This window comes from Diadema antillarum, unplaced genomic scaffold (genome assembly GCF_040938485.1).
Source record: "Diadema antillarum isolate AM-2024a unplaced genomic scaffold, OU_Dant_1.0 seq00001779_RagTag, whole genome shotgun sequence".
In the NCBI taxonomy this organism is placed as follows: Eukaryota; Metazoa; Echinodermata; class Echinoidea; order Diadematoida; family Diadematidae; genus Diadema; species Diadema antillarum.
Genome location: NW_027272458.1, coordinates 361,381 through 384,086, shown reverse-complemented (window position 1 = coordinate 384,086; position 22,706 = coordinate 361,381). Strand labels below are relative to the sequence as shown.

Sequence of the window (22,706 nt, the reverse complement as noted above, 5' to 3'; positions counted from 1 at the left end):
TTCACATCAATCCTGCCTTCTCCATCTCTCTCTCTCATCCCCCACATTTCGGCCCACCCCCTACACTACCTTCTTTTGGCTTGTCTGGCCCTAGCGGATCTCCTGACGGGTCTGGTTGCCATACCTGTAGAAGTCTTCAAAAGACTTGTTCGAACCCATGCTACTTGCACTGTGGAAACGGAAGTATATTTCACAATGTGGTCCTACATCTTCACATGGGTATCATATGTGGTCATCGTACTAGTGAATGTAGACAAATATGTCGCCATAACTCGACCCCTGCGGTACGTCTCCATGGTGACATCCAGACGGGTGGTCATAGTGATTGTTGGGGTGTGGGTGGCTTGTTTGACGAATGGTTTCACGTTTCTTTATTTCACCGAGGACCAATCCGTAGTTGAGTATTGCGACGCAGAGCCGAACAAGATGTCGTCCGGCAGAGCTCATGGCCTCCTCATCAGTGGTATGATCGTCGTGTTCAGCGTCGTCGTCATTTGTAGCAACCTCCGGATTCTGTCCATCGCCAAATCCCAGGCTCGCCGCATCCAGATGGCGGCTCCTCACCCACCCATGGGTATCCCTCCTCCGGGACAAAAGCTCAAGCAAGAGGTGAAAGCAATACGCGCTATCCTACTCCTGGTGGTCATCTTCTGCGTCAGCTTATTCCCGACATGCGTTTGGTTTACCTTCAGATATTTCTTTGAAGTAAGTCGTCTTGCTTTTGTACTCACAAATGACATCAGATTTTTCTTCCTTAAAATCAGTTCTGCAGCGAACCCCATCATCTACAGCACTAAAAATCCTTTCTTCAGGAAGGCGTTTAGAAAGATATTCCCCTCGTTGTTCAAGTGGATCAATGGTAACAAAATCAACGTCGATCTTGAGCAAAATGATCAAAATCTACATTGACTGAGCTTGAAGAAAAATTGTGATGTGTCAGCATCATTAAATGATGGGGTGAGGGGGGGGGGCTCTCGGCCACAAAGGGTTTGAAATCACATTTTGGGTTGTTTTTTTCCTGATATTATCTACCTGAGTGCATCACGTCATTTTGATTTTCTGTTTCAGCGGGTCATGGTGCTGCTTTAATTTGCTTGATTTGTTTCTATTCTGATAGAGTGATTTATTAATTGTGTTTTTTTAATCATTTTGATTATCTGCTCAGTGTGTTATGGCGTATATATTACAGCGCACAACATACCCACATAAAATGCATTCAAATACACACAAACACACTTAACACACTGGAACTAAAAATCCTAGCTCATTACTGGATAATAATCTTACAGTAAAACTTATTACCGATAATGATAATAATCATGATAAAGGCAGTGATAGTTTTTCTCACATTATTACACCTTTCTGCTTTCTATTTGATACACAAATTATTTATATGTAATCATTTTATGCCTACAATAGTAGCCTTAGTTTGAATTAACATAACTGTAGAAACAATAATCAACGGTGATAAAAATCGTATGTTGTAAAAAATCATTTTGACCATTAATATACACTTGTTAATCCGCTCTGTATACGGGAACCTTGTGGCCTGCGTATTTATCATCAAAGTCTGTGGGTATATGGAACGGGTTAATGATGAAGTCATAGACATTCCATGATTATTTACATCATTGCAACACGTTTGCAATCACAATGCATTACAAAGATGAATATGCATGCATCTGTATATCCTGCTTCCATACAGGTTTGCGTTTGTATCATTTCATAAACTTACATGAACGGTATACTATGTATACGTTCATGTTTCTTTATATCTTATGTGCTCGGTCACAGCAATTAAATGAATACATACTGGAAAATAAGTATAAGAACAAACTTTACCTATACTAATATCCTTAATACACAAAATATAATATATTGTTCAAAACGCATGTCTGACCGAACAACGTAGTTGATATCAAAACAATTTAGACGTTGGCACAATTTGTGTGTACATCGAGATGGGGAAAAATACATTTTGACTGACAAATGAGTCTGTGTCATTGTAACCAGGAGGATGATAATGTTCGGCTAAAGGAAGGACCCCCCCCCCCCAACAAAAAGAAAAAATAATAATAATAATAAAATGAACTGAATAGAAAGACAGACAGAGAGAGAGAGAGAGAGAACTTAAATTTTTGCAGATACAATATTTTGCAATTCATTTTGTTTACCTGCTATATAACAGCATAATAATGTCATTACATGAATTTCTACTTTGAGGAGAACGGAGCAATCGAAGGACCATTGTATGTTATCTAAATATCGAAAGAGTGAATTACATCAGATTCTCTGACCACAATCGACAGTTGAATTTATACAGTACGAAAACAAGTAACTAGAATTGAATGATAATAAAGTAAATCATCGTAGAATACACCGTGGCCTTCTCGTCTCATGTTTTTATGGTACAGAAAGCTTCTCCTCAATTCTCTGCTGTATTATTTCACTTTAACTTGCCATATTCATCCCTACCGAACCAGAAACGCTGAGATTTTTTCACATACCGAGAGCAAGAAGATCATTATAAAAAATAAAAGAAATCTGTGTTATATCTACGTCCGCTTATGAAATATGGAATTCAATACCAGACGATATTCGTAAAGCTAACTCTTTCAATGTATTCAAACATAAACTTAAGGAGAATGTTATACAAAATCATCATTCATCACTTCTCAATATGCTTGGATGGCATTATTTCATCTAATGATTATAATTCACTGTGGGTTTTTTTTTTACTTTCTCTGTAATGTAAATGTATTGTGTTCGAGTATCATTGCCGTAGATTTTTTTTTCTTTTTATTCTCTTCTTACATCTGTATATTTGCTCATCTCTTAAAAAAAAATATGAAAATGATTACCACAAAGACATTTTTTTTCATTGTTTACGTGTGTCGGCTAGATTTTAAGGAAACTTTTAATTCGTCGTTGGCTGCTTCCCTTATCAGATATTATGTATTCCATAGATCCGCCTTTACTCTGTGCTTTGTCATTATTGGTTATCATTGTCATGATTGCTTATCATTGTCATTCTTTGATGTTTTTTGTGCTGATCAAATAAATTCAATTCAATTCAACATCAGTACCTGTTAACGCTATCCAGGGTAATAGTATTGGTAGAGCCTTCTGGCAGTACAGTTTCAACACTGAAAAAGCTACCCTGAATAAGGAAGACTATAATTACTATTATATCCGCTATCGTTTTCATGATGATGATTATTATCATTATCATTATCATTATCATTATTGTTGTTGCAACAGCATTAATATTATTGTTAACATTGATATCAATATTACCATTCATATTAATGCTGTTATTGTTATCATTATTACTATAACTACTACAACTTCTATCCCTTGGAGCATAACTAAATGAAGTCAGAAATTGTAGGGAAAATTGCAGATAAATTTCCATAAAAGTGAAGTAAATGATATGACATACGTGGGAGCTAGAAGCAATAAATCAAATTCTAATGCCTCGACGATTTAATACTGTAGATTTCATGATTCAGGGTTTTTCATGATTTAGTCTCTATTCATGCTCCGTGATGTAAACATTTCATGAAATCTATGACATGTGGAATTAATACAGTCATGAGCAGGAGAAGAACGAAACAAACAGGCTGTTAATATGCTAATAGCAAACAGCTACACGCTCTGCCTTATATTGCTGGAGTGAATTGCTGCTGAATTATAAATCTATAATTTAAATTGTGACAATGGCGGAAAACAAAAACAATCCTCGTTCCCTGGCCTCCTGTTGATGGAATACCGTGAATCCGAATGTGCAATACATTTACCGACATTCATTCATGATTCATTCATTCATTTTAACACGGGCGTGTCACTCAGCATAAGCTGTTTTCAATGGTTCCGTGCATAGAAGTCATAACAATTAAAGATTCAAAGTACAAACAAAACGATACAAATAATAAAGTTAAAAATATAAAAATATACGGCATAACAAATATCCCCAAAGAAAAAAAACTATACAACGCAATCATAAACACAAAATAATGATAACAGTAAGGCCTATGCAAGTATTATACATTGGTTTGAAAATAAATATCAAGGAAAACAACGAAGAATAATGCTACAACAAAACATCATAATTAAAAAAACACGAAACAATCAAGATTCGTTAGCAAGTACAAGCACGAATAAATATTCATTATATCTGTGTATATTGCAAGGTATCTTTAAATAAATGCCACGACTGATATCATTTATGGATGTATTTTTTTTTTGGTAATTTGAAACGTGTTTATTACAACACCACTATATATGATTACCATGTCTATTATTTTCAAGCAGAAGTTGAAAATCATTTCAGTACTATTTTTCTATTTTTTTAACAATTGTATTGTTTTTATGGCAAGAATGTCAGTGCACAAAACATGTAATGTCATGAGAAAATTCTCCTAATACATTATTGATACAAATACAGTAGAGATGTCTGCAGACGTAGAGTCAAAATGACAAATTGAGAATTGAACAACAACAACGAAAGTTACTTAGATGTTCCCTTCTACTTCCAGTAGTTTATGGTAGGGTTGTAAGTTACATATTTGTGTAAATTTAAGCACGCATCTTGATTTTGCGGTGCAACATGGACACAACTTTTAGTTCATTCAATTCACTCTGGTATATTAAATCAGTTAAAAAAGTACTTGAATAATTTCACCTTTTTATCTTTATTACAACATTGAATCATACTTCATTTCCATAAAAAGAAAATAAATGAAATCGTAGTAAAGTTGGAATTCATTTATGCCTTTCGATATACCGTAAGGTTCTTAATTGTTGTTATGGGTTTACTGTTTATCAAGTCATTCTTTAACAAGTATAATGAATAACTACATAATTCTGCACGAAGAGGGTCCAACTGCTAGATTGGATAAAACGTGTTAGTATATTTGCTAGGTAATAAAGAGAATGGTTAGGTTCTTCAATAGTTCTGGTTTTGAGGTTGTCTTTAATATTGGACATTCAGAAAAATATTAATCTCATTCACTTAATTCACCTCATTTGCCAAGATACACTGCTCAAAGTCAATAATTTATTGATTAAAAGTAGAAATATTGATCGCTGATGCGTTTTCTAAGTGCTGATACGACGAGTAATGGACGTTGATGTTAATTAAGGGGATGCAGGTATGTGTTCCGCACAATTATTTATTTTTCTTGAATTATTTTCATCTTTTTTGGTTGGAATGGTCAGGTTCTTGAATAGTTCTGGTTTTGAGGTTGTCTTTAATATTGGACATTCAGAAAAATATTAATCTCATTCACTTAATTCACCTCATTTGCCAAGATACACTGCTCAAAGTCAATAATTTATTGATTAAAAGTAGAAATATTGATCGCTGATGCGTCTTTAAGTGCTGATGTGAAGGGTAATGGACGTTGATGCTAATTAAGAGGATGAAGGTTTGTGTTTCACAGAATTATTCATTTTCTTCCGCTTATCACTAGCTTAAAGTGGACGAGAAAAAACACACAAAGAAACTGCTGTAGTGTTATTTTTAATCTGTTCTGCAGCTGGCCTATCCTAGAATGTAATTTGCTTTAAATCGTAATATATATATGAAAATATAATTATCTATTCTTTCACATACCTTCAGAATATAATTGTGTTATTACAATAAGATGAAAATGCAATATGAAGTTAACTGTCAATTTCTCAATACTAAATTTCCATTACATGTTTGAAATTTAAGCATATTTTTGAGTCTGAAACAGTGTTAAAAGATAATTTTAAATTGCTCTGTCAAAATAATGACCATTTTACTTTTTCAGTGAAGAAGGAAATAAAATATGAAGCGTTTTATAGCACAAAACAGGAAAATGATTTCTGGGGATCGATTTGATCATGTTTTCGTACATTCTTTATTCAAACTTTATCATTATGTGGATTTGTTTTTGTTCTGCTATATTTTGTATAGACGAATGAAAGAAGTGAGAATTCTTTTGGAATATGAAGTATAATAAAAAAGACTGATTATGGTTGATGAGATAGGCATAAAATACCTTAATGATATAGGCAGAGAGAGAGAAAGAAAGAAAGAAAGAAAGAGAAAGTAGACTTCACTGTAAAACAAAGTCTGCATGTGACGTTGAGGCGTTAATCACGACTGTGAGCATGGTGAAACATCAAGTATTTAAAGAAAAAAGGGCTCACTATACATTGGAGTAAATGTACAGATGAGGAGAATAATTGTGATTAGAAATCAACCCCTTGTCATCATATCAACACAAAAAGGCACTGAAAATAGCTGCAACAGTGCTTGTTTATTACATGAAGTTGTTGTTCTTGTGATATAGCCAAGAAGACAATCATTTAGGGTTTATAACAAAATTACACATTTTCAAAACAAATATCGCGAAAATGTTTACACTTTCACTGTTAAGGATGCACAAATGATTGAAAGTAATTTCGTAGATTAAAACACACGTGAATACCTCATTGTTATGAACAAGGTGCACGTACGGCATGTCGTGCGGGCGGCCAATGTGCCACTTCGTGGAATTAATGGAACAACGTTTAAATACGCGTATGATTTCGTTCACGAAATGGCACAAATGTCTGCAACTTTGTGGTGTTGATATATTGTCTCCTCGATTTGAAAAACAAAAATCATGGTTATAGTTGGTGAAAAAGAATACCCTTCTTGCTTCCCTGGACAATAAATCACATATATTCCACACAAAAAAACCCGATCGCAAGGACAATTTCAATATCGCATCTCAGAAATCCTCTTATTGTACTCGCGAATACACAGGACACACTAGGCGCGCGACCCAATGTGCCACTTCGTGGACAAAATTGAACTGCGGTTAATACTCGTACATGATTTCGTCCATTAAAATGACACTTGTTGTTTCCTGTCTCGCGGTCGCAATATTTCACCTTCATCATTTAAGATACGCATGTGACTGTAAAGAAGAAGTTCTCCTCTTTCCGTTCATATACAATTTCTCAAAAGTCAAAAGTGGTTTCTGCAATGTATGACTGGATAAGAAAACAAAACTTATGTACTGCAACTCACACGTTGAATTCAAGCGAAATTCATGATATTCATCTAATTGGACAATCGGTACAACCGTTTTACCTTTTCCGTGTCAATGAGTCAAATGTGCACAAAAGTCGCACAGATAGCTAAAGACATCAAATCAATGTCGGACAAAACTGGTTAATAGCACATGGCCGTATGGCGAATGACTGATATGTTTAGACTTTAATTTACCGATATAAGTTTTCTCTCACGCGAATTCGACTATGCGTAGCTCACTGTACAATACAGTAGTATAATGTATATATGAATTTTATCACCGCACTCTGTCTTGCTACATCACATCAAGGAGGTATAAGGCCTGGCTCACCTATAGTACTTATACCATACTTAAACGATCACACCAAACATAATATCGTCTCATGACCATGGGTAGACTTGTTTTAAAACACTGTTACTTATGTCGGCCATAACGGGGGGTACTTCCAAAAAAAAAACAACAACAACAGATGATTCAATGGGATATGCAATGAATCAGGTGTATTCTAACGCCGCAGTGCATAAAACATTATTGGCATAATGACACTGACTCACCCCCCCCCCCCCTTATGTCTGGAATAGACATTGAAAAAAAAAAGAAAAAAAAAAACACTGCACCCAAACCGATCAGCTCTACACACTCCATCCTGTACTCCGGCTCCGCGCTGTGGTACATTAACGTAGTTAATGCATTTATCATTTAGTATTCTGTCGAGAGGCGTTCAGATTGGTTCATAAAATTCTAACAACATAATCAGCCTCTTTTCGTTATCTCAATCATTGGTATACTCAGAAGACCATGAATCCGTTCATCTGTATATTCCACAGTCCAGCTCAATGATAGTCACATTACTCGCTCAACTATAATTTCTTGCGAACTATAGCCAGGACTATATCTACTGGCTTCGGCAGAGGCTTCGTCAGAAGTATTCCATAAAAGAAATTTGGAAGTGAGAAAAGCCGGTCTTCCAGAACGTTTTCAAACTTCTAGAGATCATACTTATGTTACGGCAAGCAATGACAGAATACAGTATTATTCTGACATTAATTGGCTCACATGACGCGAAAAAAAAACTGATACCCTTTCAGACGAGAATCAAGAAGCAGGCGGGATTCTTTGATATTACGTGTGTCTTTGGATCTGAGTGACAGATTTTCGTTTGGTTTCATCTTCATCTCGTTTTTGCTCCAGTCGAAAAGTGTTGTAACTGACCAATGTTGTTTTCCAAATCATTTTCGTAATCGGAAGAGCTTGTATAAACAATCTCTTGTGACTCATGGATGGTTGCTACATGGATCATGTGGATAGGAGGTAGAGCTATCATCAGTCACCTTCACATAACTGTACTCATGATGTCAAGTATCCATACATCATCACAACTCTAACTTGTGACAAACAGGTTTGTTTAGTAGAAACAGGGAGGTGAGAGGAAACTCACCGCCCTGGTAGAAAGCAACCGTTTTGTAAGAACAGAAACTGACAAATCTGTAAGCGGAACAATTTTTTTTCTGATAGCCCAGTTATTTTTATCGATGCCATTATACTTCAAATGAACTTTTAGACAAAATCCTGAGCTACGGTAAGTCCTTGAGTTTGCTGAGAACACAACATGGAATTTTCTAACACCTCAAGCTTACCACAGGGATTGCATTCCACCCTAATAGAAACTCCCCTCCATCGGTCTCTGTTGATTGCCACTTTCACACCTCTCGTCATCGTCATCGTAATCGGCAACGCTCTAGTCATGCTCGCCATACGGAGGGAACCGACGCTGAGGGAAGCAGGCAACCTCCTCATAGCTTGTCTTTCCCTCGCAGATTTACTGGCTGGTCTGGTTGCCATACCTGTGGAAGTCTTCAGCAGAATATTTCAAAGTCACACTACGTGCGCGGAGGCAACGGCAGTGTATTTCTCAATCTGGTCCTACATCTTCACCTGTGTTTCTCTTACGGTCATCGTACTGGTGAATGTAGACAAATACATCGCCATAACTCGGCCCTTGCAGTACGTCTCATTGGTTACCTCCAGACGAGTGGTCATGGTGATCGTTGGGGTCTGGTTGCTTGGTGTGACGTGCGGTCTCATGTATACCTATGGCGCTGGCTCGGACCAATCCGTCACGGGTTATTGCACCACAGATTCCAACAGGATGTTGTCCAAGAAAATATACCATCTTCTCACCGGCGCTTTCATCATCGTGTCTAGCCTCGTCGTCATCGGTAGCAACCTCCGGATTCTCGCCATCGCCAAATCTCAGGCACGCCGCATCAAGATGGCGGCTCCTTACCCGCCCATGGGCATCCCTCCTCCAGGACTCAAGCTCAAGCAAGAGGTGAAAGCAATTCGCTCTATCCTACTCCTTGTAGTCATCTTCTGCGTCAGCTTATTCCCGATAACCGTTTGGTTTACATTCAGATATTTCTTTGAGGTGAGTAATCTTGCTTTCTTACTCGCAAACGACATCAGCTTTTACTTCATGAACATCAGTTCAGCAGCGAACCCTTTCATCTACAGCACTAAAAATCCTTTCTTCCGGAAGGCGTTTAGGAAGATGCTCCCCTCCTTTTTCAAGTGGCTCGCTGGTAACAAAGTCAATGTCGATCTAGAGGAGAATAATCACAATCTACACTGACTGAGCTTGAAGAACATTGTGATGTGTCAGCACCATTGAAAGACGGGGTGGGGGTCCTCTCTGCCACAAAGGGTTTGAAGTCAATATTTTGTATTTCTTTCGGATATTATCTTCGTGGGTGCATCATGTCATTTTGCTTGTCTGTTCAGCGGGTCATATGGTGCTGCTGTAAGTTTGCTTGGTTTGTTTCTCTTCTGATTGACTGATTTATTAATTGATTGTGTTTTTTTAATCATGTTGATTATCTGCTCAGTGTATCATGGCGTAGATATTTTAACGTATATAGACAACATAATTATATACATAAAATGCAGTCAAATACACACAAAAACAGTAAACACACTGGAAATAAAAATCCCAGTTCATTACTGGATAATAATCTTACAGTCATAAGCCTATTACCGATAATGATAAAAATCATGATAAAGGCAGAGATAGCTTTTCTCTCATTACATACCTTTCTGTCGCTTTTACTCAAGTTGTCTTTTCCGAAATTTGCTTTCTATTTGATACACAAATTATTCATTTGTAATTATAGGCCTACAGCCTTCGTCACTTTGCTTATGAAGTAACATAACTGTAGAAAACTAATCAACGGTAATTAAAAGTGTTTGTATATGACAGTTAGGTAAAAAAAAAAACGAGTCATTTTGTTCTTTAATATACAAAAACTGACATTCCATGGCTAAAAAGATCATTGCAGCTTATGCAATCACAATGCATGATACAGATGAATAACCATGTATTATATCCTACTTCTATACAGGTTTGTGTTTGTATCATTTCATAAACATACATCAACGGTATACTATGTATAGTTTCGTGTTTGTTTATATGTTATATGCTCGGTCGGAGCAATCAAATGAATACATACTCGAAAATAAATATAAAAATCAACTTTATATAGCGTCAATATCATGAATACACATGTATTGTTGCAAAACGCTCGTCTGACTGAAAAACTTTGTTGTGTTACTGCAAGGTATGGCAATCACAATGCATGACAAAGATGAATAACCATGGATAACATTTTTATATCATTTCGTAAACATGTTGAACAAACTTGTTCGTTTATAATGATGATATCTTATATGCTCGGTCAAAACAAATGAATACTGGAATATAAGTATGAGAACAAACTTTACCTTTACTAATATAGGGCCTACTGAATACACATTGTTCAAAAGGCATGTCTGATTGAACAACCTAGTTAATATTAAAACGTTGACGTAATTTGTGCGTACATCTAGATGTAAAAAACAAATACATTTTGCTCGATGAATATGTTATTGCATCCGTAATGATGATAATTTTCTCTTGAAAGACAGAAAAATGACGAAAATTAAGAGAGAGAGAGAGGGACAGAGAACTTAAAAGCTTTACGTGCGATTTGCCAGACGTGATTTTGCAATTCATTTTGTTTGCCTGCTATCTACCTATAGATCCAATTGTGATTAAAAGATGCATGGTTAAAAAGTTATGGTGTGTTTTTGTATTCTGAGTACACTAAGGTAATGTTTAGGTCGAAAACGAAAAATGTAAAAAAAAAAAAACGTATCAATGATAATGTAATATGATATATTAGAAAGTACTGATTGTGTTAAACACCCTTGGTATCATGTTCACAACCACTGAAGAACAATCATACACGTGGAATAAGATATCTCGAGCAATCGAACGTTAAATTGGCCATAACAGATCACTACAACAACAACAAAAACACCGTGTAGATCAATTTTTACTTTGCTCTCCTATTACCCAACATGCAAAAATTCAAAGGATGCAGCACAAGTGTGCCTGATTAGTGCTGGTTGTTGGTTGTTATTAATACACCCCATGGTTCTTCGCTTGGAACATTAATTTGATGACACTCTGTTTAAGAAAAAAAAATATCAAACTCTTAAGATACAATCAAATTACGATGGTCAGTGTTCCAGGTAATCTGGTTTTAGACCATTTCATTCCACATCAACTGCTCTTGCAAAACTTGTGAACCAGTGGTCTTTGAATATAGATAATAATCAAATTTCTGGAGTTGCCTTCATAGATCTTCGGAAGGCATTTGACACTGTAGATCTTGACCTACTTTTGCATAAATTAAAGTCCCACCCTTCAACTATCAAATTAGGTGTACCTCAAGGGTTAATTCTTGGTCCCCTTTTATTTTCAATTTATGTCAACAGTCTATCCGAGTGTACTTCAGAAGGTGTTATGGATATGTACGCTGACGATACGACCCTCACTGTCAGTGCTAATGACGCAGCAGTTTTAGAAGAAAAGATAACTGTTGCACTAAACAAAGTTATGGGGTGGATTAAGGAAAATCGTCTCGTCCTTAACACTGACAAAACTTCTGTCATGATTATCGGCTCCCGTGCTAATCTCGGGAAAATTGAAAATTTCAGTATTTCATTAGATGGTAATCTGATTAAAAGAGTTCAGTTCACCAAATGTTTAGGTGTTTTAATAGATGAAGAACTGAAATGGTCTAAACAAATCGAAAATGTATGTAAACGTACCCTGAAAAGTGTCTGCATGATAAAGAGAGCGAAGGCCTTTTTGCCCCAACAGTCCCTAAAATTACTTTATAATAGTCTAGTGTTACCACAATTTGATTACTGTTCTATCAATATTATTCAGGGCTCCATGGAAGACAACTATTTATTGGTGAATGGGCTACCCTGACAAAAGATTAGAAGTAAATGAATAAATAGATAAAAATCTAACTTTGCGTAAACCTTGATGAAATCAGACAGACCTCTCCTTTCCTTTCTCCTTTATTCTATCCTATCCCTACGCAAGTCATCCCTCCTTACTATTCTTCTATCAAGGGCTGCAAACAAATCAAGCTACGTTTAAGTTGCAGTACTTGTATTGCTGAAACGTTTTGTTACATATTGTAAAACCAGTGGAGACACAAGTACTTTGTAATCAAGTTAAATCAACGTATGTTTATAATTACAAGGTATACCAACAATGTGTGTACGTATTAAATGTCCATGTATGCTCGCGTACAACGATAATGCAAGAACCAATAAATCAAATCAACTAACACCAATCAAATCAAATCAACAATATTTCATAGTCACCTTCTCTTGCCTGTACTTGCCTACTTCTTTTTTATGCAAACCAAGCAAAATATTCTCACTTCATCAATGTATTACACGAAACCGATTTCGTGCAGAAAAAAACAAAAACAAAAACAAAACACGTTCCTTTACATGCGCCGGTAGCTCCCATTTCAAAAGACTAACCATATCATTGCAGTAAACATTGTCAGAGATGACTTCGACTCTTAATACCGGCAATGTTCAATATTTAGAGAAAATTGTGCAAGATTTATCCGCATGCGTAATCTCTTTTTCAACCTGAATCCAACAGTTAAAGCTTTTTCACTTTTCATTGTCACACTCCTCAGACACTCCTTAATAGTCACTCTAACCTTCTCCAGTTCTGTTTTACCATCGATGTTTGTATGCAAGTCTGTTGTTCAATTCGTTGTGTTGTATTTGTGTATACACATGTATCATGTTACTACGTGTCATTTTTATCTGTATGAATACATCGGGGTACCGTTGTAAAACAGCAAACTTAATATTGTGCCTGCCCTCTGACGCAGCTGTATGTATAGGCCTACTGACAAATTGTGTTTTTATGAACAATAACTGCGAGCGCCTTGAGCACCCAAGTGGGTGGGTACCGCGTTAATGTCTCTATTATGATTACTATCATTGTTATAACGATTACAACAATGATATGATAATAATAATGATTATAATTAATTTCATTAGTGGTATTATCATTATTATCATTATCATTATCAACTACTACCGGTATTCTTGAAGAAAAACATGAGCAAATGAATAAAGGTAATTAATCAACCATCGTTGGCATGTATAGGACCCTACTGGAGCCGCAATTTTGTCTGAAATGTACATTAAAGTAAAATAAGCAAATCACAATGTCTAATTCAGACAAGGCTGAGGGTGCAGATTACATTATAGTCCAACAATGGGTGATGGAAAAAAAAAAAATCACCCAAACCGAACATGTTTATTTACATGCTCTGCGTTGTGGTTTTTATAATGCGGGACGAGTTCAAGGAAATGAATATTTAGCATTCTGTCAGGAGGTACTCTGATTGGTTTATTCAATTCGAGCAATCAAATCAACCCCTTTTCATTACCCTATGAATGCTCTTCAGTGACAAGAGTCCCTTCGTTATGCTCCATGGTCCGGCCAGTTCAAGGATTTTAATTTCACTGGCTCGACGAGTATTCGTGTCGGAGTGCAACAATGTCACCATGCAAAGACTACTGATCAGTTGGTTTCGCCATGCAGAGGCTTTGCCATCAGAGGCTTCGCCAGAATAAATTTCATGGAAACAATTTTGGTGTGAGAGATCGAGTCATTCTTCCAAACGGCTTTCAAACTTCCGGATCACTTTTGTATTACGGCAAGCAATGTCTGCATACTCTTTTGACCCCGACGGCGCGAACAATCTGATATATTTACAGTTTTATGCGAGAATCAATAAGTACGAGGGATTCTTCAATATACGTGCCTTTGGACCTATGTGATAAACTTTCGTTTGACTGCCTCTTAAGCTTGTTTTTGGTCTATCAGTGGGGTAAGTGGTATGACTCCCCAATGTTTTATTCAGAGGAATCATATTCGTAATCGGATGAGCCTTTATCAACAATTCTTGTGACTCTTGGATGTCCAGGATCTCTAAGAGGACAGCTCTTGAGAGCAAAGTATGTTGTTCGCTTTCTTGTTTGTCAGATGGTGTACTCTGGTAGAAAGTCATAATGTGCTGCATGAGAACCACGAGGTAGAACTGTAGGCCACCTTCACAAACAATTGTCCTCATGATGTCGGATATGACATATCTTAAATATCAACTGTTACAATGTTAAAAAAGTTTGGATTAGCAATATGCAAGCGGATGGTAAGAGCAGAAATGTGAAAATCTCATAAGAAAAAAAAATTGTACGAGGATATTTTTCCAGTATATAGGCCCTATAGGCCTCCTCCAAAGGAACTTTGAGGCAGAGTGATACATAGCAAAATAGTCATTGTGTTTACTGATACTATACAAGACAACAATGGAATTTTCTAACAACTCAAGCTCACCACAGGACACAGATTTCGTCTTTATGGAATCTCATCTCCATAAGTCTCTGATGATTGTCGCTTTCACACCTCTCGCCATTGTCATCGTAATCGGCAACGCTCTAGTCATGCTCGCCATACGGAGGGAACCGACACTGAGGGAACCAAGCTACCTTCTCTTGGCTTGTCTGGCCTTAGCGGATCTCTTGACGGGTCTGGTTGCCATACCTGTAGAAGTCTTCAAGAGAATTGTTCAAAGTCACGCTACGTGCACTTTTGCACCGTCAGTGTATTTCTCAATCTGGGCCTTCGTCTTCACCTCCGTGTCTTCTGTGGTCATCGTGTTGGTAAATGTAGACAAATATGTCGCCATAACTCGACCCCTGCGATACGTCTCCATGGTTACATCCAGACGAGTGGTCACTGTGATTATTGGGGTGTGGGTGAGTTGTTTGACGTATGGTTTTATGTTTGCCCATGGTTCTAGCGATGACCAATCCGTGATTGAGTATTGTACTGCAGAGCCAAACAGGAGTTGGTCCAGCAAAGATCACAATGTCGTCACCAGCGCCTTCATTGTCATGTTCAGCATCGTCGTCATCGGCAGCAACCTACGAATTCTCGCCATCGCCAAATCCCAGGCACGCCGTATCCAGATGGCCGCTCCTCACCCGCCCATGGGCATCCCTCCTCCGGGACCAAAGCTCAAGCAAGAGGTGAAAGCAATACGCGCCATCCTGTTATTGGTAGTCATCTTTTGCATCAGTTTATTCCCGACATGTGTTTGGTTTACCTTCAGATATTTCGTTGGCGTAAGTAATCTTGCTTACGTCCTCGCAAGCGACGTGAGCTTTTTCTTCCTGAACATCAGTTCAGCAGCGAACCCCTTCATCTACAGCACTAAAAATCCCTTCTTCCGGAAGGCGTTTAGGAAGATGTTCTCCTCCTTATTCAGGTGGCTCGATGGTAACAAAGTCAATGTCGATCTGGAGCAGAATAATCACAATCTACATTGACTGAGCTTGAAGAAAATTTGATGTGTAACAGAGCCATAGAGGGACGGTTATTGGAGAAAGTTTTTCTTAGAAGACCACTTGGCAAAATTCCTGCAATTGGTGAGATTCAAGTTACGCTTTTTCTCCCAAGTTTATCTTCATCTTCATGAGTCTATCACGAAATTGTGATTTTCGGTTAATTCATTGGATTATATTGTTTATACACATTTATATACTTATACGTATTATATATATATTATGTATGCATGAACATGCAATTGCTTCGTCTGTTTCTCATCTTACACAAAAATAATGTCTCATTGATTGATTGATTAAAGGACAAGTTCACCTTCATAAACATAAGGATTGAGAAAATGCAACAATATTGGTAGAACACATCAGTGAAAGTTTGAGGAAAATTGGACAATCGATGCAAAAGTTATGAATTTTTTAAATTTTTGTGTTGGAACCGCTGGATGAGGAGACTACTACAGCTTGTGAGTCATATGCGTACAACAGTATAAAGAAAATATAAAAGAAAATTCAACATATTTTCACTTTTTTCGCATAATAAAAGAGCAATTGACTTGCCTCTTTCTAAAGGCAGGGGGAATAATATTACCCATAACATTTATCGGTAACGAGTCAGGGGAATGTGTTCTTTTTTCAAAAGATGGAATTTTGTGAAATTCTCTTTATATTTTCCTTATATTGTTGTACGCATGTGACATCTAAGTTATTCATACACTGCAGTAGTCTTCTCATCCAGCGGGTACTGCACAAAAACTTCAAAAATTCATAACTTTTGAACGGATTGTCTGATTTTCCTCAAACTTTCAATGATGTGTTCTACTAATATTGCTACATTCTCTCAATCCTTATGTTTATGAAGGTGAACTTGTCCTTTAATTGACTGCTTTCTTTGATTGTCCACCATACCATTGGATTTTTATTTCAATAAAATCATGTTGAATTAAATGTCTGCAATAAGATATCAAAATTTTTAAAAAAATGATTATAGAAAGAGATGCACAAATTGGAACTGAAACTGCCTCATTACCGAGTGACAAGCAGTCCTATACAGATAATGATAATAATCGTGATAAAATAATTACATCAAGTGTAATTCCGAAAATAGGGATAGAGTTCTCTTATCAATAAATACATTTTGCTGTTTTTTACTCGAAGTATAATTTCTCATAATGTGTTTTCCATTATTGATGTACAAAATTATTCCGATGTTCTTATTGCATATGATAAGGGCTATAACGTACGATTCAATAGTACAGTTAGAAAGATAGATGACAAATTTCTTTGGAAAAAAATCATCCTTTTACCGAAGGCATTGTTTTGTAAAATTATTATTTTCTGCTTAATTTAGATCACTGGAACTTTGACTATGACAATGCATTCCAAAGATGAATAATCATACAGATTATATCCTGATCCTTATAGTTACTACTTGTGTTTGTGTCATTCCGTGACATCAAAACGGTATATGTGGTAGGCTCCTGTTCGTTTGTAAGATATTTTATATTTATCTATGATTAAAATAGATAATGCAAAATGAGTATTAGAACAAACTTACTGACTAAAGCTAGTTTTGTTATGCTGAATTACATCACTTGGTTCGAAACGCGTGTCTAACCTAATTATTAGTTAATGACGTGATAACAATTTACACAATATTGGTTTGGTACATTGAGATTAAAGAATATATTTTGTTTGACAAATAAGTCTGAGGCAGTGTACTTGAAAAGCTATCTTTTTGCTTGAATGACAAAGTGTGTGTGTGTGTGTGTGTGTGTGAGAGAGAGAGAGAGAGAACTTAAACTTTGCGTTCAATTTGCAAAAACGTACAACTGTATTATTTTATGTACAAGTGCGCCACTTGTTTGTCTTCTAACTCACTGCGTTAGGTTCTATCCAACTAAGGGAATGGAATGGAATGGTTGAAATATCGAATATGGAAATAGTGGATAAAATTGTTAGAGTTTCTGATCAAGTTCGACAGTTGAATCAACAGCACGAAGAAAAGTAACTTGAAATGAATGCAATACATTATTTTGTAAGCATAGTTATACGTGCTTTAAGTTTCATGAAATCCTTATGAAGTCAGAAAGTGAAGGGTAAAATGTGGAAAATGAATTAAAAGTGAAATAAATGATATCAATTGTATACCTAAGAAAAGCAATAAAGCAAATATCAGATTCTACTGCCTCGAGTTATAGATGACTATGAATACGGGCTATTCATATATAATTTTGTCCCTGTTTGTGTTTCGCGATGTGAAAATCATTGAAATTCGTAACATATGGCAGACTTTAAATTGCCTATAACCAAAAAAAAAAAAAAAATATGGAGGAATTTAATTCACACAGGAGAAGAACATGAAAGTTTTATTCTCTGCTGACCGCAAACGCTAGCCACACGTTCTGCTTTCATCTAAAAGTGAATTGCTGTTGAATTATGAATTTCCAATTTACAACATCTTATTATGGTATAAAAAACCAATAATCCGTGTTCCTTCCTGTTTATGGAATATCTGGAATCCGACGGTGCAATGCAGTTACTGGCATTCCATTTAATGTTAAATTAAACAAAAAATCATCCAGTTTGAGGTAGTTGGAGAATATCTTTATTTTTAAGGATAAAATACATATTTCGTTGATGGGGCATATTTTTCACATTGCCATAAGGCTGATAAATATTATCTTGCAATGGCTATCCTCTGAGTAACGTTTGGGTATCCAATCCATAAATTGCATTTCATTATAACCTAGGTTTTCACGGTAATTTCATATTGGCCTACTTTTCTCATTCGAATTCATGAATAGGCATTCAAATTCACACAGCTCATGCATCCAAATTTATTCGGGCATTAAAATTCAGAATCCGGTGGATCAATTCGATTAATGAGAGCTCTCTTCCTTCTGTCCAATCAAATTAACACACATACCGAGTTGATATCAGCGAGTCCACTCCACACATGAGTACACTGCAAACGCCGAATATTTCGCGAGGATTTTATTTTTGCGAATTTCACGAGTCAGGTGCTATTCGCGAAATTAAAGATAAGCGAAAATAATGACTCTGAACCCGGTATGAATGTGACGCACACATAAACATTTCTCCGTTTAGTGCAGTACGATCGCAAATTAAACCACTCGCGAAATTTTCGGTATGTCGCGATTCGCGAAAATTTAGATCCGGTAAATATAATTACGACGTACTTCTAGTATACAGTGCTCAGTTCACACACCTGTCGTCGAGGGCGTTGTCCAGATTGTCAATCGGGCTTGCAAGGAAAGTTTTCTCCCTCTACTTTCATTTTCTATTTTCTCCATCTTTATTTTCTACCTTCTTCTTGTTCTTCTTCTTCTCGTCTTTCTTGTCCATGCCCTTCTCCTCCTTCCCCTCTTTTTCTTCTACTTCTTGATTATTTTTGTGTTTATTCTTCTTCTCTTCTCTTACTTTGTTCAACTGCCTCTATTAAGAGATGAGTTTCCATCAATCATTTTACTTTGTAAGAGAGGTGAGGGAATTGTGTCAATCTAAACTGCATCGTTGGAATAACAGAAATTACACATTTAACATTCCTAGTTATTTGCATCGTAAACAAAGTATTTCATGTAATTGTATGTAAATAGTGACTATGATTTTATCAAATTTTTGCTGCTTTGAATCAAGAAAGACGTTCTTAGTCTTTTATAAAATGAAACAATCAATAGATTTCAAACGCGCGAAATTATTTTCGCGTATACGCTAGGCTTTCGAGACGAGTGCATGGTTCGGTAAATTGAACAAAACAATCTAAAAACTGCTTATTTTCGTGTAATTAATGAATGAAAATAGAATGAATGAGAGAGGGTTCAATTCTAAGAATTCTTTCTCTTCCATCTCTCCCTAACCCTCCCCCCCCCCTCTCTCTCTCTCTCCAAACACACACACATATATAATGTATGTATATTACATTCTTGTCACCATTTATTTATTACTATTTCATTCAGTAATGGAAAAGCAACAATGAATAAATCATAAACAAATATATATTCTTTTTTTTGTACTTTAACTTCCGATACACGATGAATTATAAATCCTTGGGGAGGATCTCTTCGGTTTTGATTTATGCGATTTTTCTCACGCGAATTCAACTTATGTGGAATTCAGTTACTGTAATCATGATAATTTGTATACATCAGTATAAATTATAGTTGCTATTATATCTCGCAACATCAACCACACTGATATCTTCTGACAAATATAGTACTGTCCTAAATTGCTTGTGGTTCGGGGGACGCGTTCTGGAAAATACATTAGATAATGAGGGTCTCTGATAGGAGTATTCTGATAAGTTGATGATATACAGACAAGAGCAAGCGTGGTCAATGTCAAATCATAAAATTTGATCGACCTCCTTTCGTTACAATGTCCCTTAGCCGTTAACGACGAACAACACTATGCAAATAAAAGCTTATGACCACAGACTGATGAGTAATGGTTTCGCCAGAATATTATTTCCTGGAAAGATGTCAGGCATGATAGGAGCCGGTCATCTTTTCATTCTTATTTTCATATCATTATACTTCTACACTTTGCCAAAAGCGATGACCGAGCAGTTATAAAATGGCAACTCTGCGGACCGACGGCGCAAACGTGACTATTCTATTCACAGCTTCAGATGAAGATCCATAAAATGCCATTTGTCGGCCGGATTGTTTCAGACACGAGGCTTTGGATCTCAGTTTTGTACGGACTTTTCGTTCGAATACATCTTACACGTTAAGTTTGTTTTGCTCCAATCGGACAATAGGGTTATTTCGTGACCTTTTTTACTATCATTTGAAATAACTTTGTTATAATATATGGAATAGGCCTATATAGGCCCATCAACTTCAGCGCTTGTCTAGAGGCGTGACTTGTAAATAACACTGTGCCAATTGATATGATAGAGGAAATCTCTTGGAAACATAATTTATCAACTGTTGACAGCTGGCTGATCTCTTTCTTGTTTGCCAGAGCGTCCATAAAGGGCCCACATTGGGAAACACTTTGAATGTTCTTTTCTACAAGGTAGATAATAATAATCACCACTGATATACTGTAGATGTTGGTTAAATCACAGCATCACTCTTTTGTGACAACAAGTTTGGATTGGCAAAAAGTTTGGATTGGAAAAATGTTAAGTACTAAAAGAGTACGCATTCCAGTAAAGTTGATTTTAGACAAAAACAGCATTTCTAGATCAGTTGTTACTTCACTGCCAGCAAAACCAAAAAAAAAAATGAACATTGGCCGATCAAGTCCTGAATCGTAGAGCTGTTGTGTTCACTGGTACTACAATAATAATGAGGTAAATGGATTCTTCTAACGCCACAAGAGTACCACTATTAGAATCTGCCCTGATCGAAAGCCACCTTCATCGGTCGTTGATGATTATCGCTTTCACACCTCTCGCCATCGCCATTGTAACCGGCAACGCTCTCGTCATCCTCACCATACGGAGGGAACCGACGCTGAGCGAACCAAGCTACCTTCTCTTGGCTTGTCTGGCCCTAGCGGATCTCTTGACGGGTCTGGTTGCCATACCTGTAGAAATCTGCAGCAGAATTTTTCTAAGTCACGCAACTTGCACAGTGGAAACAGCAGTGTATTTCTCAATATGGTCCTATATCTGCAGTTGGGTATCTTTTGTGGTCATCGTGTTGGTAAATGCAGACAGATATGTCGCCATAACTCGACCCCTGCGATACGTCTCCATGGTTACATCCAGACGAGTGGTCTTGGTGATTGTTGTGGTGTGGGTGATCGGTTTGACATATGGTTTCATGTTTGCTTATGGCGCTAGCGAGGACCAATCCGTAAGTGAGTATTGCGCTCCTGAGCCGAACAGGAAATCGTCCGGCAAAGTTCATGACCTCGTCACCAGTGGTTTCATTGTCGTGTTTAGCCTCGTAGTCATTGGTAACAACCTCCGAATTCTCGTCATCGCCAAATCCCAAGCGCGCCGCATCCAGATGGCGGCTCCTCACCCGCCCATGGGCGTCCCTCCTCCGGGACAAAAGCTCAAGCAAGAGGTGAAAGCAATACGCGCCATCCTGCTACTGGTGGTCATCTTTTGCCTCAGCTTATTCCCAACTTGCGTTTGGTTTACCTTCAATTATTTCTTTCGTGTAAGTCCTCTTGCTTACGTCCTCGCTAGCGACGTAAACTTTTTCTTCCTGAATATCAGCTCGGCAGCGAACCCCTTCATCTACAGCGTTCATAACCCCTTATTCCGAAAGGCGTTCAGGGAGATGTTCCCCTCCTTTTTCAGATGGATCGATGGTGGCAGAGTTAACGGAGCAGATCTGGAGCAGAACAGTCACAGTTTACATTGACCCTATTTGAACAAGATGTCTGTGTCAGGAACTTTGCAAAGTGTGGAGCCTACTAGCTAGACAATGGGATGATGCTATACAGTCGTGACAGTGCGATCTTTGCCAATCAACACGCAGAACACACAATGATCTATACTACTTGGAGGGAGCACGTCTTGATCTTGGTCACAAGGAATTCAAAGTTACCTTTTCCCTTCCGGTTACTTTCCTCGTGAGTTCTTCAGATCATTGTTGACTGTCGGTTTAATAATGTGTTTTGCATGGTGTTCTTGTAAATTAATTTTACATGATTCGTACTTCCCCTTTTTTTGTTGAGGCCTAACCAGTGCAACTAATGATATTGGTTCAGTTCAAAATAGTTAAAATTTATTTCATATTAACGCTTTCTCGATGAAATTTCAAAATGATTGACAGTAATACAAGAAGTAAGAAAACAAAATATATTCAACCATATCTTTTGCTTGAAACGAAAAACATACTGAACACAAATGAATATTATTATGGTCATATCATGATGTGAAGTGCCACAAGG

General features: G+C 37.0%; 2 protein-coding genes across 2 annotated transcripts; both read left to right on the top strand.

The window, feature by feature from the left end:
* The first annotated feature begins 14,792 nt into the window (after positions 1-14,792).
* On the top strand, positions 14,793-15,815 carry LOC139712257 (histamine H2 receptor-like). Its single transcript, XM_071624096.1, has one exon. It carries the CDS (start codon positions 14,793-14,795, stop codon positions 15,813-15,815), a length of 1,023 nt encoding a protein of 340 aa, XP_071480197.1.
* Positions 15,816-21,151: 5,336 nt separating this feature from the next.
* Positions 21,152-22,174, top strand: LOC139712256 (beta-3 adrenergic receptor-like). Its single transcript, XM_071624095.1, has one exon. It carries the CDS (start codon positions 21,152-21,154, stop codon positions 22,172-22,174), a length of 1,023 nt encoding a protein of 340 aa, XP_071480196.1.
* The last annotated feature ends 532 nt before the right edge of the window (positions 22,175-22,706 follow it).